The sequence below is a fragment of the Zeus faber genome (assembly GCF_960531495.2).
Source record: "Zeus faber genome assembly, chromosome: 15".
Taxonomy (NCBI): domain Eukaryota; kingdom Metazoa; phylum Chordata; class Actinopteri; order Zeiformes; family Zeidae; genus Zeus; species Zeus faber.
In genome coordinates, this window is record NC_137194.1 from 17,219,982 (window position 1) to 17,236,777 (window position 16,796).

General features: G+C 43.5%; 2 protein-coding genes across 3 annotated transcripts; one reads left to right on the plus strand and one right to left on the minus strand.

The window, feature by feature from the left end:
• Positions 1–1,549: 1,549 nt before the first annotated feature.
• letmd1 (LETM1 domain containing 1) lies at positions 1,550–7,786 on the plus strand (the record flags this gene model as incomplete). Of its 2 annotated transcripts, none has more annotated exons than XM_080015832.1 (9): positions 1,550–1,675; positions 3,030–3,184; positions 3,314–3,429; positions 4,282–4,364; positions 4,602–4,788; positions 4,912–5,013; positions 5,130–5,282; positions 5,457–5,553; positions 5,654–7,786. In XM_080015832.1, 9 exons carry the CDS (start codon positions 1,551–1,553, stop codon positions 5,725–5,727), a joined length of 1,092 nt encoding a protein of 363 aa, XP_079871958.1. In that variant the 3' UTR covers positions 5,728–7,786. The 2 variants fall into 2 exon arrangements, with proteins under 2 accessions (XP_079871958.1, XP_079871959.1); XM_080015833.1 differs by having other exon boundaries at positions 1,560–1,675; positions 3,045–3,184.
• cd63 (CD63 molecule) lies at positions 7,366–11,860 on the minus strand. Its single transcript, XM_080015834.1, has 8 exons — positions 11,767–11,860; positions 11,087–11,172; positions 9,126–9,314; positions 8,959–9,033; positions 8,768–8,866; positions 8,133–8,276; positions 7,872–7,955; positions 7,366–7,747 (listed from the first exon to the last, which is right to left on the minus strand). The coding sequence occupies exons 2-8, from the start codon at positions 11,150–11,152 to the stop codon at positions 7,682–7,684; spliced, it is 723 nt and encodes a 240-aa protein (XP_079871960.1). The 5' UTR covers positions 11,153–11,172; positions 11,767–11,860; the 3' UTR covers positions 7,366–7,681.
• Positions 11,861–16,796: the final 4,936 nt, after the last annotated feature.

Consider the following 16,796-nt stretch of genomic DNA (forward strand, 5'->3'; position numbering starts at 1 on the left):
TCTCATACAACTCGTCGTATGCCTTTTCCTTTGCCCCTTCTCTTTTTGCCTTGCGCCGCATCAGCTTGTACTCCTGTAATTTCTTCATCTCTCTGACTATCCCATTTCTTCTTCGCCAACCTCTTCCGCTCTATGCTCTCCTGTACTTCCTCACTCCACCACCAAGAGTCCTTGTTTTCCTTCCTCTTCCCGCATGATACACTGAGTACCTTCTTGGCCGTCTCCCTCACCACTTCTGCAGTTGTTTCCCAGTCATCTGGTAACCGTTCATTCCCACCTATTGCCTGCCTTACCTCTTCTCTAAATTGCATGCAACACTCCTCCTTTTTCAACTTCCACCATTTTATCTTTGGCTCTTCCTCTTCTTGGCCTCCAGAGTCTTCCTACAGACCACCATCCGATGCTGCCTAGCAACACACTCCCCTACCAACACTTTGCAGTCACTAATCTCTTTCAGCTTGCACCTCCTGCATAAGTCCACCTGTGTGCGCCTTCCTCCGCTCGTGTATGTCACCCTGTGTTCCTCCGTCTTCTTGAAATACGAATTCACAACAGCCAATTCCATACTTTTGGCGAAATCCACTACCATCTGGCCTTCCACATTCCTCTCCTTGACACCATATCTACCCATCACCTTCTCATCACCTATGTGTCTGATCCCTTCGCCAACATGCCATTGAGATCTGCTCCAACAACCACTCTCTCTCCCTTGGGGACCCTCTCCACCACTACATCCAACTCACTAAAGAATTCTTCTTTCTCTTCCATCTCACACCCAACTTGTGGAGCATATGCACTGACCACATTCTTTATCACCCCATCAATTCAATCAATCACTCTGTCCCATACTCTCGTCAACTCCAAAACACTCTACATATTCTTCCTTCAAGACTATCCTTACCCCATTTCTCCTGCCACCCACTCCATGGTAGAACAGTTTGTACCCGGCTCCGATACTCCTGGCCTTACTCCCCCTCCACCTGGTCTCTTGTACACATAGTACATCTACCTTCCTTCTCTCTCTCTCTTTACCCTTCATAGTGCCAACGTTTAAAGTTCCTACTCTCAACTCTACTCTCCTACCCTTCTTCCTCTCCTGCTGTCTCCGGACAGGCCTTCCCCCTCTACTTCTTCGGCCGACAGAAGCACAACTTCCACTGGCACCCTGTCGGCTAACGGCACCAGAGGCGGTCGTTGTCAACCCGGGCCTCCACCGATCCGGTATGGAAATCAGATTTGTGGTCCTCATGTTTGATTTGGCATGCTTTTTACGCCGGATGCCCTTCCTGACGCAAACCCTCTCTCTTCATCCGGGCTTGGGACCGGCACTGATGATACACTGGCTTGTGCACCCCCAGTGGCTGGATTGAAATCAAAAATATAATAAAATAGATTTTAAAAAAAAATCCGTTTTCAAAATCAGTGGCATGGGAGAAAATTCTTTATTGGTTTAGGATTCATGATTTATGACCAGTAGATGGCGGCAGTTCGACGTGTGTGTGGATGTAAAAACACCATTGAAACACACGACGAAGCCGGCAGGGTTCGCCATGGCCAAGATGGCGCTGTCCGGTGCCGCCTTGTGCACCCGGCTGTCTTTGGCCAGACTTTACGGATTGCGGGTGGACTGTCTCACGGCTGGCACGGCGTTTCCTCACGCGTCCTGTGGGCTGAGGTAAAGGGCAGAGTGAGAGCGCTTTCGTTTGACCGTTGGTCGCTTTATAACTGTGTTTCGACGCGCCCGCTTGGTAGGAATGTGCTAGCTGTCATTCTGCCCGTCGGGTCCAAGCAGCCGTTTAAGCTTCCGTTTGGGTGGGCTCAAATAACAAAAACAATGCCGGCAACGACACACCCGTCGCACTTGCTGACTCACTTTCGAACAAACTGGCGAGAGATATGGTGTGAAACGCAGAAAATGTGTTATTGGGCCTTTTGCCCAATAAGACGCTATCCGTGTGCCAGACCACATTCTATCTAATATAGCCATCTTTTTGGGGGGAATTACTAACGGTGCTTTCATAAAAGTAATATTCGCAGAAAAATGTGACAAACAACCAATAGTAATGTGGATATTACGACCAACCGGGTAAGGAAGAACAGTCTATGGCAAGGCAGTTTAACCGTCATTAAAAGACTTGTTTTGTTTTGACACCGAAAGAAGTCTCCCGAATGCAAGTGACGTCACAAAGTGGAAAGGCCACACAGGGCACACAAGCGCTTGATGATATTCCACTGTAGTCCATGTCAGTAAACATCGGGACCTCTGAAAACGCGTACGGGCATGCATACGACATGCTCCTACGCAGAGTTCATGCCCATGCATGCGGTATGAACCCTGAAAATGCGTGTTTGTATGCATACAAGGTCCCGTTGTTTACTGACATGAACTACGTTGAAAATCATCAAGCGCTTGTGTGCCATGTGTGGCCTTTCCACTTTATGACGTCACCGGCTTTGGGAGACTCTTTAAGTGACAGAACAATAAAGGGGAAGTTAGAAAGCTATTACTAGAACCACAAGGTTAATAACAATAGCACAAATCCCTTATTTAATAAGTTTGGGATTGGATTTTAGCCTGAAACCTCAGGCGGTGAAACCAGAATAAAAGTGGTTGTTCATATACCAGTATTTCGTTAATTTACGGACCAGCCTTTTTAATTTGAATTTTAGAACAATTACCAAGAGTAAATGCCTGGAATAAAAATGTCATATTTTTGTTTTATACTAAAATGATTAAGCTTGATTTAGATCTAGGCCCATAACTTAGTGGTGATCCACTTGAGTTTCAATTCCCAACCTGCAATGCCAAGAGCACTTTTTTAAAATACTTTTGTGGCTGCCACTAACCACCCTTTCCTCAGAGGACAGACAACTTACCAATGTTCCGATCAACTTAACAACTAGTCATCATTGCTTCTCCAAGAAGGGGCGAATGACCATAAGTCACACATAGAAACATAGAACAACTAACACAGTGACCACACTCTTTTTGATGGCGTAGCCTCTTGTTCACTAATCCAATTTCCCAGGTTGTCCCTGTTTAGACACTACTCTCCCTCGAAAGCCAGACGAGGTATCGGCCGAAATGTCGCCTCAAAGCTGCAGTGGGCGAATGACAAGTATGAGAGCTTCCTCAAGAGGAGATTCCCACGCTTTTATCAACTCTATCACACTTTTGTGGAAGGTAAAATAAAATAAAAAAGTTTACACCTCATTATGTAAAACAAAACACAACTAAAGTTTCCTCTTCTGGCTGTGAAATAATTGACCTGACCTTGTGTTATGTGATAATTGATATAAGCATTGTTTAAAGGATTCAGGCTACTCTTCCGAGATGCCAAAGACATCGTGAGGATAAAAACAAAAATGGTCAAAGAGGGCGTAGAAGTCCAGAATTTGCCGTACAGGGACATGGAACAACTCAGGCAGGTGGGTCACAACTACTGTTGCTCTTATCAACTGTCATCGCCATGAAGATGTGGAATTCAAAACCACATTGTGGTTTTAACTCCTCTTGATAGGGAACATGAACTGTTGGCCAGTTTTGTAATAGCCTTATTTAACAAGGGGAGAATTGCATTTATTCTGGCCATGATTCCATTCTGTTTCAAGTGAAATTAATAAAGTCATTTTAACATGCCATGTAATATATCATTAACTTCTGTGTAACAATTTCATATTATTGTGCTATACTACGACTACAATTAATCACACATTAGAGATGCAGCGAGATAAAAAAATAAAAATAAAATCCCTATTTTGGGTCCTCAACTATATGTAGTTCTATATCTGCTCACATGGAGTACTGATCTAGTTAATTTATTTTACTGAACAATATGTTCTTGGACAAAAAAAAAAGATTCTATATTATAGCATGCTTATTATATGTCAAAACAGCTAAATATCCAATTTATTTGAAATATCTGACGTGGTTAATGACTCTTGGTAATTAATGTTCATTTTGGGGATACTCAAACTCCTACTACTGTTATACCAATACTATGTTTTAGCTTTTTTAAATTCTTGTTTAAAATATAATGTGCACTACTCAAACTGCTAAGTCATGTTTTCATTTTAGTAAAACCATTTACATTTCACAAAAAACAGCTATAACAATACACATGTAGTTTGTTATATAGTTCACATTATCAATATCTGAGAAGTCATTTGTTTTTGTCTGATATACTAAGGAAATGTTTAAAAAAAAATTCTAAACCCATGCACCACTTGACCCCGGCCTTAAGGTTACCGGTTGTTTACATCAATTTCATTGTTTCACAGTTTCGGCGAGACGTGATCAAAGCTTTGCCGTTGGTGATGATATCCATCCCCCCGTTTGCCAACTATTTGGTTTTTGTCTTGATGTGAGTTTCCACTTCCCTTTTGTTTCCAACACTTTGTTCCCTTTGTTTGTTTGTACATCGGCATCTTGCACACCGGACTTTCTGATCTTGCGGCTAGAAATACGTTCTATGCTAAAATGTATGCGGAAGTTCCCGCTGTCTCTTGCCTTTCTGCTTTATCTCCTTCGTACCTTGCTGATCTATTACCTGGAACTACCTTCCTACTCGTTAATATTGATGCTTCCTGTTCGCCACCAGGTACTATTTCCCCCGGCAGCTCCTGATCCGGCATTTCTGGACGCCTCAGCAGCTGGTAGAGTTTCGTGGAGTGTACCACGCCAACAGGGCCGAGAACCATCGGGCAGTGCTGCGGGGGCTTGAGAGTGCAGCGTCTCGGGTTAAAGATGTTGCTCTACAGAATCGCCTCGTGGGCCTTTGCGCTACGGTAAGTAAAGAGCACTGAAGGGGGGTGGGGATAAAATGTCTAGCAATTTTACATGCAAAAGGTTAAGAGAATCAATACAGGATGCATGCGGGGTGATTTAGTCTTGTTTCTGTGGAACGTCAGGTGAAAAATGGAAAACATCCCAAAGTGTCTGAAATCCACGCCGTGCGGGGGCTATTTTCCGGACCTCCCCTGGGGATGAAGAGGATGAGTGCGGATCAAATGGTCAGTGAACGAGCGTAGACGGCCCTCTGTCCGTTCTCTTGAGACGCCATGTATGAAATGTTCCGCTGCAGTGACACGGGCCTCCGTGCCTCCTCTTCTTCTTTTCGGCCAAGTAGAGACACATCTGCCCCCTGCTCTTCCTGACGGCGCGCCTGCCGGGCTTCCTGATCGGCACCCGGCTCAGCCGCCACGCCCTGGAGCTGCTCCGCTTGGACCGCGCCCTCAGCAGACTGGGTCCGAATCAGCTGAGCGACTCTGAACTCAGACAGGTTGGCGTTTCAGTGCATGACTTGACTTGAATGGTCACAGGGTCAAATGACTGAAATCAGGAACGCTCTCTTATCCCATGACAACGTACAAAGCCGCTTGTTTGCAGTAAATTAGCATTAGCAAGCGTTCCTCGCTTCTTGCGTCAATGAGTTAAGACTTTCCTCTCTGCCTAGGCCTGTTATGTCAGGGGTCTCAACTCTGACCGGCTCAGCATCAACCAGTGCCGCGAGTGGCTGTCTCAGTGGCTCCAGGTTTCCTGTCAATTAAAAGGTGTGTTGAATTTCATTTTGCGACATAAACAGCAGAAATTACATGTCTGTTGGGTCTAATCCCCTCCATCATGCCCTGTTTTGTTTTTCCCTCCCCTTAGAGTCTGAAGTGTCTCTGCTCTTACACACCATGGTTTTGCTCTCTGCCAACTACCCACATGTCAGTCGCCACTGACAGGAAACGAACAATCTGCCCCCTCCATTCATCTATCAGTCGCATGCTGCACAGGGCAACACCACCACATGAGCTGCCAACGTTGACTTCCTTCCTAACAATACGGAAGGGGGCGCCCCAAGAGATTTTAGTTTGCATTCCTGTAGATATAAAAGTTATTCCTTTGTGTGAAAATCAAAAGGCTATCTTTGGGAAGTAGCAGCACGGGGGGGGGGGAAGCAAATCTATCATCTTTGATGGTGCACTGATGGTCTGGAACTCCAATGCCCATGTAGACAGGCATGAGTTTAAGGCACTTAAACTAGCCGTCCTCACAATGGGGAGGTCGTTTTGTAAGGGGTTCACTAAATTAGGCAAAATTTAAATTAACACCACAGCATAGTATGAGTGCAGATGATGAGACGGTGTTAAGCTCTACAAAATAAGTTATAACCAATTGACAATGTTTACCTGACACATAAGACTTAGTGATAAGTGAAATTTAATATGCGTACTGTACTTTTTAGATTAGTCAAAAGTTCAAATGCTATTACCTCAAGGCTGTTTACTTGAATGCATTATTCAACACACAAACAGCAACGTTATACACAGACGATTGTTGGGGGGGGGGGGGGGGGGGTACTGTACTGTTAAATTGGAACCATAAAAATGAGTTGAGACATTCCAACTTAAAAACATGTCAATGATTGACTGACCCCTCCCATGCTTCAATCCAATGTGACATCATTATTTAATGTGCCTTCCCCCCCCCCACGCCTGTTGGCCTTCACTTGATGCATTTCTCACATGAGACATCATGTGAGAAGTCAGGGCATGGTTTAGGTGCGGCGGAAAATCAACTTTGGTAACAACCTGCAATGTCACAAACATCTATCACATCACATCTGGTAAAAATGACTCGCTAGGCCAAATAAAGCCCAAGTTAATTGACAATTGAATTGCGATTACAAATCCAAACAAAGGATATTTATTTATTTGTGTTTTGAAAAAGCAGCTGAGCTTAAAATGTACAAAACACGTAGTGGCTATTCAAGGGTTAGAAGGTAAACGTCCTCCTAGTGCTTGGAGTTATCTCGGTGCTTGAGAGGCAGGCATGGCGGGATTTTTACTTTCCAAACTTGGAACTGTTCACTTCTATCATTCTATGTTGCATATTGAATGCTTAACTTTTTGGGAAGGTGAAGCACAATTATACACCCTCTGAAATGCTGTGATGGCACTTGCTGTGTGTGTGTGTGTGTGTGTGTGTGTGCGCGTGCTGCAGAAAGCACTTACCCACGTTTGGAAAATAATAATGTCTCGCTCGGGCAGTACAAAGAGGAACTGCACATCTCTTGTGTGCTGGTATAGACGATAGAATATATATTACCAAATAGGATATTTCAAGCTTCCTCTTCCTTTGTTATGTACCGCTACAACCCATCTGGACTATTTCTAGTTGCTGTTGGATTCTCTTCTGTTGTGATTCTCTTCTGTTATCATTCATTCTGTACATGAAACTTTTTTTACAGACATTATTTGCTCTATTTGAACTTTTTCTAAATGTGTTGCTGTGCCAATATGGTTTCTGTGCATTATAAAGGAAATGTGTGCATCTTAAATAAATAACTTCTGTGCTTCTATCAGCAGACAAATGAAGGAGATGTTAAGTTAAAGACTTTAATAAAAATAGATGGACAGAAAAAGCCAAGTAGAGCTGTTGAAAAGGAAATCCAAAAATATGACAAAGAAAATATACTAATACCATCTTCTAAAACCGGAGGTTTGATCCTAAATCTCTATCTAGGTAGTTATATTGTTGGTTTTTGGCAATCTTATAATCATAACAAGTACAATACATTGTTCTGAGCATGGCATTACTGTAGAAATATGAGAGGTAAATATTTTAAAGATTGAAAGCTTTCCTTTGACATGACCTGGACAGCTGCCATCTGCTCAGGTTCTATTTGCAGGATCACATGACTTCATAGCCGCTGCGAATGCCTCTCATCAGCAAGCAGGAGAACACAATACCCAAAATCTGTAACAAATACACAAGAGCCATTTTAGTTTTTCTTTCTTGAGTTGTGTGCGGTGTATTTTTTTTTTTACTTGTATCAGCGCCAAACAATGCATCAATACCATTGTGGTGAGAGGAAACATACCTGTAGCACGGCAATGACAACAACTGCAACAATGACCCACATGATGTTCTCTTTCAGCAGCAGCTCCATGGCAGTGTGACAGCCCTGGTTAAGAAGAGACATTTAGTTCCAAACCTCAACGCTGTATTTGTTGACAGAGAAACAAACGTGCTGCGTTGCCTGGAGAAGGACCTTCACAACGCTACAATAACTGCAGGCCTATTCCCGCTCAAAAATATTTGCGTGTTGATTTATTTGACCAAACAAAAGGTTGTGTTTTACCTCTTGGTGCACTTTGCTTGGGATTAACATTGCCCCAACTCCACATTTTGCCGTGATATTCACACAGCACGAATCCGGAACAGAATTCCCATCAGGCATGAAGTTCCTCCAGTCTGAAGAACTGTTGGCACCGCAGCACGTCAGCTGTGGAAAAACAAGCGGAATGTGAACGGTAACAATGAGGCCATGACACAAATTCGGTGATGTTGAATGTGCCGAAATTTCCCGCTGACCAGTCACGTACGCTTAATGCCAGCATTTTGCACGCTGGCATTAAGAGAAATTTAAGTTACATTTGCTGTGAGAGGTAACTTTAAACCTGGCGCGTGTATGCCGCGTAATTGCCCAAGGAACGGATTGGACAGGGTGTGATTGTTTTCCTTCAAGCACATCTAGTGCAGCTTGAACTAAGCTGACAGAGAAATATGCATCCCGAAGTGTCGTGTAACCATGATCCTCTACATTGGACTGTGTTCTGAAACGTGTGCTGCACCTAGTTGTGTACAGTGTGTGTGGCATATGTAAACAGGGTTAGGAAAACGGCAAGGTAATGACAACCAGCAGGATGCGAAAATGTTATGTGAAGGAGTTGTCCACCTATGCAAACACGGAGCCGGACAGTGTACACGACTCACATCCTTCTGCAGATTGTCGACAGCTTTCCTGAACTCGTCAGTGCTGTTGTTGTACCTGGTGATCATTTCAGTGAGACTGTTCTGGACAACCTCTGTGATCTAGAAGGAAGACATTTTCAGCATTTTTTTTTTTTATGTGCATCATAAGCATACACAAAAAAAAAAAAAGCTCACAGGCACAATATACTCACTCTGCCTCTGAAGTGGTATCCAGCGATGGCCGCCGCAATCTCCACGAGGATGAGGAGGAAAAGAAGGATGGCGAACTAGGAGGAAAGGCGCGACCAGTTATTTAGGGCCCCCGTTTAGATTTGCTGATTGAACCGCGCAAGGCAGCGGACGATGCGATGCGACCTACCGTGGTCACCATGCAGTGGTTTTCCTTCCAGGCGCCACAACAGCCAAAGAAGGCAATGAAGAAAATAACTATGCCGACTATGATGATGACCAGCGGGGCTACGGAGGCAGAGACATCTTGGATCATGAAGGTGTTGTGAATCGCGACCTGAACCAGGATTCCCAGGACGATTAACGCCAGACCACATAACTGCGGAGAGAGGCGAGAGCAGGCGGATGGTTAGCGCAGACAATACACTTAGAAGCTGACGTAGAAATGGCTCTCTGGCCTCCACCGAGGGGGATTATCTAAAAATCTGAATCCCAACAAAAAAAAGTCAATTTTGGAGAGCCAAGATAATACCAATCGTTGTTATTGCTATTCTAGGGTGATGTAATGAGTCCTGCAGCGTTTGAGAGTGGAAGCAATGCATTATATTTCACCCAAGCCCACGTGGAATTGTTCAGATGGTATCAAACCGGTGATGCTGTAGTTACATGGCTTTGAGAGCAACAGCATTATAATAGCAGCCTGCCAAAGCATCCCTGCCGTACAAAAGCATTTAGCCCACAGCCCTTAAAACAAATGAACCGCTGCTCCGAGAACCCAAGTTTACCAGCCAAACTGGTCTTGCTGCTTTATCCGCTAGATGTGCATTTCAGCTCTACAGACATCAACCAGGTACAACACATCAGTGAATAATCTAAAATGTGCAAATGAGTTATTACGCATTATCATTGGCCACTACCCTACACTACTACGAACACGACCAAGTCCTGAATTTCCGCCTGGGGACTATTACCTTATCTGCTTAGCTTATGTCTATATGTATTGACTGGAACAATAATGGATCCAAACCCATAAATATATGGCAATGTTGTGGTCAAGTTAACTGACAAAGTCGACAGAAATCTGGTATTATCCAATCAATAAAAGCTGGATACGGTAAACATTTACTTTTATTTTATTTTTTAAACAATCTTAATGTAATAGCGGTAGCTTTTCTCCTAAAACAAACAATACATCCAATGGAACAAATGGAATGCTCGTAGTAGAATGACATCATAACTGTCCTGCCATGCTCTCAGCGGGGCCTACTCACAATTACTCAGGAACTTTCTTTGTAGGAACACCAATGTAAATATTTAAGCATGAGTCAAGTAGGTGGCTCGTGTTTGACAGGAAAATATAAAAGCACAAGCAGGATAGCAAACAGAGCCAAAAAGATCACATTTATCACGGAATAGAATGCGAAATCCCTGCCTCAGCGACATGTTTTCAAAAAGGCAGGGCCTCTCGTAACCTCAGGAAGCTCTACGCGCCGGTAGCTTAGATAATCTGTCAGGGTTTGCTTTTTTTTTTTTTTCCCCCCTCCTCCTTTCGTGCTCAGATGCCAATCTTCCATGCAATTACACGCACTGTTATCGTCGCATGACTTGATCTCCACAAAGTCACATGACGAGGTTACACTTTGAAAGGTGGTCACGAGGTTCACATTCCTCCATCACCGTGGGCCACCACCACCTCTCTCCTCTGCCTCCGCTGGACCACTCAAAGGGACTGCACAGTGCACACACTCACATTATTATTATTATTATTATTATTATTATTATAAATAAAGTTCAAGAGCCACCAAATATGAATGAAAGGACGATATGTGACGGCATGTCTGTAGATGTGTATACCACATTGCCTATGTAATAATGTGATGTGATGAATGTAATGGGAGTCCATCAGCTGACAGGAGTCATTGGGTGAATCACAAAACGGGGCTTGCAAAACGGTTTCCTTCCTCCTGTTTTGCAATGTGTGTGTTTGTACACATCCGTATCTTCTCTGTCAGTGTTATCTCTACCTCAGAAACAAGCTAGGTGAAAAAAAAGAGAGAGACGAAAAACAAACCCTCCCCCCATAAAAAAGGTGTTGGATTTGGTGTAAAAACCACGTGGCCCAGTCCAGGGCTGCTCTGAAACTGTACTCACCCAGAAAATAAAGTTGAAAAAGAAGAGCAGGAACTTCACGCATTTCATTCCCCCCTCGACACCCATGGCTGCAGAGGATCTGTTTCCTGGATCGTGGAACAAATCACAACAAACAAACAAATACACATTGCTGTAGTAAGTGTAGTAAACAGGGGGGTTCGATCCTAACTCTGGTCCCTGGATGTTTCCAGCCTGAGAAGTCCGCATCTGCTGCACCCCACACAGCGGATCCGTGGCTTCACGCACATTGTTTTTCCACATAGAAGTCTTAATCCATCCAGTGATTATCCGCATTTCACACGGAATGAAGGACCCTTTATGGCAACGGCCTTGTGTTGACATCAACCCACTGCGGCCACGCACCGTTAAGCAGGACTGAACGCGGTGTAAACACGGTGTGAACACAGTGTAAACACGGTGTAACCCGTTTAAAACTCAACCGCTTCCCATAATAAGCCTGATCGAGTTAGATGCGGGTCGAAAAGTACATTAGCGCCGCGACAACACAGCCGCTCTGTTGGGCAAAAAAAAAAAAAAAAAAAAAAGAAAAACACACAAGAAAAGAAACCGTCAATATTTTTTCGAGGTATTTTAAACCGGGAAAATGACGTGAACTCCCGCGGATGAACGCTCGGCCGTCGGCCGCAGTAAACTCGGTGCTAGTGAGTTCTCAGTCCTACCTTTCCGGGGGAAATGTCGATCGGCAGAATGAGATGAAACGTCCTGTTACAACTCCTCGATTCCTCGATACCCCGTTTCTAGCCCCTCCTCCCCTTCCTCCTCCTCCCCCTCCACCCAGCCCAGTGACACCACCTCCAACTGGGGCTGCGGCGATGCGCCGTGCAGACGCGCAACTTAAACTAAAGTGGTAATCCATACGTTGTTTTTTTTTTTTTTTTTTTTTTTTTTTTTTTTTTTTTATGTTATCCCATGTTTGAAACTTAATTTAACGAAGAAACGTATTTTTATTCGCTGTTTCATCTCGTTGTTGGAGGCGGGGTCCGCCAGGGGCAGCCGTGGCGGTGAAGTGAAGTTGGTGTATGCAGCGTAGCGAGTACGCTGTCGTTTGTCGAAAAACAACAACAATCTCAGGTGAAACAAATGTCCGCGTAAATCAGGATTTTGAAAAACCAAACAAAGACAAACGAATCTTATGGATTTGCACTTCAACGAGGATTTGTTGCATTTTCCAACAGAAGCCGAAGTGAAAGGAAATGTAAACATATTTGGCATTGGTTCGTGGCTTGGCCAATACAATATAATAAATTATTATAAATGACTTTCGAAAAGGTATCAGCAGGTTTTGTTTTTTTTCCCACTTCTACTTTGAGCAAATCAGTCAATGTCAAAATAATTATGAATTTTAAAGAATAGTTCAAACGGAAATGTCCTGGCCTGGCGGACTTTATATCAATCTCTACATGTTAATACAATATTCAAAAGCGCAAGTCATTCACTTTGACACAATCATTCCTGGGACAAATGTTTTGCCTATAGTGGCTAGGTAATTGGGTCTGTATCTGGGTGAATGTTTCCATTTATCTAAACTTGCTCAGGGTTTGTAATTTGTGGTTTAAATCCTTTATCTCTTCCAACAATTCATTCACAGGTATTACAAAACCCACATTTAGTCAATGATAACATGATGTTGACCCACTTTGGAGAACATAGCTGGGAAATTCAAACATTACTCATTTTGTAATATCTGTTGAGATAAAGGTTTGGGACTATAGCCAATTATTACTACCACCATCAACTTTTTACATTTGGAAAAGAAAAATCCAGTGAATAAAGGGTGTTGAAATCCATTCTGCATGATCCTTCCTTTGTAAAAATAAATTACGTAGATTGACTTCTGGAAATAGTGAAGTGGTTTTGTGACTCATGGGCAGCGGGAAATTAAATGAAATGTCAGAATGTTGTCAGTCAACGACAGCTGACCGGAATCCCTTTTAGTTTGTTTCTGCTATGTTTATATCATAAAGATATGCGATAGAATCCTGTTTATGCTCCAACACCAGAGCATAGCTCTTCTGCCCTCATCACGTGCAGACATGCGTGTGGCTATGCAGCGGGCTAAACACTGCTTTACAGTCCTCTCTGCCTTGAGTCACTGGACAGAAGGTTGGGTGCTCTGGGTCTGCAGAAACCGATGTCAAAGGCCTGGCATTGACCATCACATTTTGGAGGAGCATGGCGTGCAGTCTGACCTGAACTGGTTCACAGGGCCTCTGATGGCGACGAAGCGTCTGAGGACGTTAATGAACCGGAGCCGGATCCACAGCTCTTGAAAGAGATTTCCAGCCGGAGAAACTCAAACTCACCGCCGAGCTCGGCCTGAAAGGCATGTGACACAGACAGTAACCTCTGGGTGGAGCTCCACATCGGTTCCTGGGTTAATAAGGTCAAAGCCTTCGTTGACCTTCCGCGTTAGCCACCTTGAGGTATGCGATGGCACCAATTGTCTTGGTGGAGGCACCGCAGAAGATAGACTTTCCTCTGAGCTCTAGAGATGGGACGAATGGCGTCCAATTCGTCACCAGTGGCAGTAAGTTCTCTCAGGCTGGGGCCACCTTAGATGCTGACAGGTGCGGCAAACCCTAGAGGGTTGAATAGGCCGTTGACAGTCTAAAGCACACCGCGTCGCGTGAAAGGTCTTTCGTTGGCTGCTGCGAGGAAGGTGAAAGTATTGGTGGACAGCTGCATCGGGGGGACACTGATGTTGGACCTGCTGGAGTTGATGGACCTGCTGGCTGACTTTATGGAATGTTGGCTGACTTAATGGACTTGTTGGTTGACTTGAAGGACTTGCTGGATGACTTGCCGAGCCCGCTTTCCGCAGTCATTGCTATCCAGGCCTTCTGCCCTGTTTTTCCAAGCCAGGCTGTCCGCTTGGGCCGAGGAGTCCCGCAGAGTATCGGGGTACCGAGGTGTCCGAGGGTTCCATGGGGCCTGGGTGTTCTGTCATCCTTGCTCTCAGCAATGACTCAGTGGTTTCCAGGCCAGGAGATGCCCTTGAAAAAGCACAATCTTTTTACTCTTCTGCCCCCACCACGTGTAGATGTACGTGGCTATGCAGCGAGCTAAATACTCTCCCAATAAGTACCTGGAGACAGGAGCTCACTTTTGGTATATTTATTAAAAGCGGTGTAAAAACTGTGGAACAGTACAGAAACACACAGATTAAGGATCAGTCTCTATGCAGATATAAATAACCTGTTAATACATTGTCATAGCTCCTACACTGTATGCATACACCAATAACATGAATTAACTCACAGATCGTGTTTTCTCAAGGGCAATGACGAGGCTGATGGAAAGAGATGTTAGTCCGGGTCTGATCAGATGATGATCACATGATCAGATTGACTGCGCGTGTTTCGGTCTGGCTATCTTGTGTGATTGTGTCCCGATGTCATAATACCATCACAATGCTATGATGTCACGTTATATATTGGGGGGGCTGGACGCTCCCCGCCTGGGAGCGGAACAATAGCTGTCAAATATTATTCGGCCAATCCACATTTTTATGGCTTGCAGATTGTTCCAAATATATTGATTTATTAGTAGTGATTTTGAACAAATTTTCATTTTGAATTTTCCTTAATAGCCTTTTTTGTAATATGAATGAATGAGAAAATTCTAACTAATGCTTCTGAAATATCATCTGGATGTTGAATAGCCTTTTGATTTCAAAATAAAAGCTGTTTCTATTAGCACCTTTTTTGTAATTTCAAGTTCAATAGCTTTATTGTCAACACTCAGACTAGGAATATATAATTCCAGGACCTAGTCTACATGTCGCACAGCCTTTTGATTCCAAAATCATTCCCTCTTAGTCTGAGCGCTGTCATTCACATGACAAAAAAGTTAGTGAACTTTTGAAAATGTAGTTATGTCATTGACACACTTATAGCAAGGAGTGTTGCAGAAGTCAATGTGTGCAAGATTCGATATTTTGTGAGGTTATGATCACAGATTTTGTGGTTGTAATAAATATGTGAGAGGTTGTGATCCTATATTTGTAGTTGTACTGGAAAATGGCTTAATGCAAATAAATAAATAAACAAACAAACAAACAAACAAACAAATAAATAAATAAATATCTGCAGGCAGCAATATGCAGGGTCTAGGGTAGTCGGCTCTTCGATAAAGTTCAATGGACGGGTGTGCGCTTCGGCTCTGTGTTCCAGTGTGTTCTGTGACTGCAGAAGTTCATTCATTCCAGCCTTCTGAAGTAGGGCTGCATGACTATGGCTGAAATGATAATCACGATTATTTTTGTTCGATTTCAAATAGTGGCTCACTTCCAGGGAATGAATGTGCAGCATTACAGAAATGCCTTTAAAGAGACTCAATGTTGTTGTGATAAGCTAAGAAGCTGCTGGGTGAGTCATGCTGCAAATGGAAAACTGTGCTGCACGCGTGTGAATCTAAAACTGCATAACTGCACATGTACATGCACACAACCAGTGATCTCTAAATGTCTTTAGCAGTTGACATGGCTATATATTCCGTAATGCAAAACAATAATTTTCAACGGCAATGTCACTGCCGCAGCATACTTTAATGCAAATGTTGTCTACAGACGGTAAGGTTACAGACGGATATTCCAATATAACCTCTTGTCTTTTATTCTACTAGATGTTTTCATGTCCTGATATGAAAGCATTTTGGGTCTTGCTCCAGAATCCAGGGGCAACACCAGGATTTTTTGTCCCCCGCTTTCAGGTATTACGCTAATAGAACGTTGGCGGCAGTGGCGTCGAATGTTTGTGTTTCTTTTATGAATAGCACCGGGTCTAAATTATCCCCGCGGTGCCGGTGTTGTGCCGAATAGAACCGAAACTGAAGAGTATTTGTGGTATTAATTTATTGTAAATGGAGCGACACCTGGTGGTCTGCGGGAGTTTACAGCGCCCACCTGATCTGGAGACTTGACCTCGTTCATGTCATAGTTCCAGTCTAAAGTAAAATAAAACAAAAACGATAGGAAGGCATTGTGTTTTCATTTTGATCTCCCGGTGTTTGTGTTCAATTGTTGAAGTGCTTCAACAACGGCACATATAATAATCTATGACGACGTGCTTGAATAAAACGTTTATCAAATGTCTTGTCAAAGGACGAAAGGACAATGTACCATGGGGGGGTGCTTGTGCTTGTATTTATTTACAGGTTTTATTCAGAAAAAGTATTCTGAAGGGGTGTGGCGTGTCTTGTGGGGTGACCCCGCACGCCCCTGGATCGCTCTTCCCTCCAATTTGGATATAGTACTTTACACGGGGAATGAAATGCATTATATAGAAGCAAAGGAGAATCAGAGTGCATCAGTGTAAAGACTGATGGGATGTCTACAGGAGTGAATGCATATGGGTATGGACGACAGCAGCAGCTGAGTAGGTCTAAATGATTACAACGTTTCTCAGGAATGCCGTGTCTAAATGATTACGGTATTGCAGTTATTTCGGAGTACGAATAAAAGCAGCAGAAATTAAAAAAAAAAATGGGGATAAAAACGTCGGTGCTAGTACGTTATAATTATAATATTAGCAGCGTCTTCTTCTTCTTCTTCTTCTTCTTCGTCAGTTTTATCGCGGTTGCGAACCACTTTAGGTTGCATTACCGCCACCTATTTGTCTGGAGTGTGAATTGTTATTATTATTATTATCATCATCATTTTTAACCAGCAACGTAATATTTTCTTCTCCTG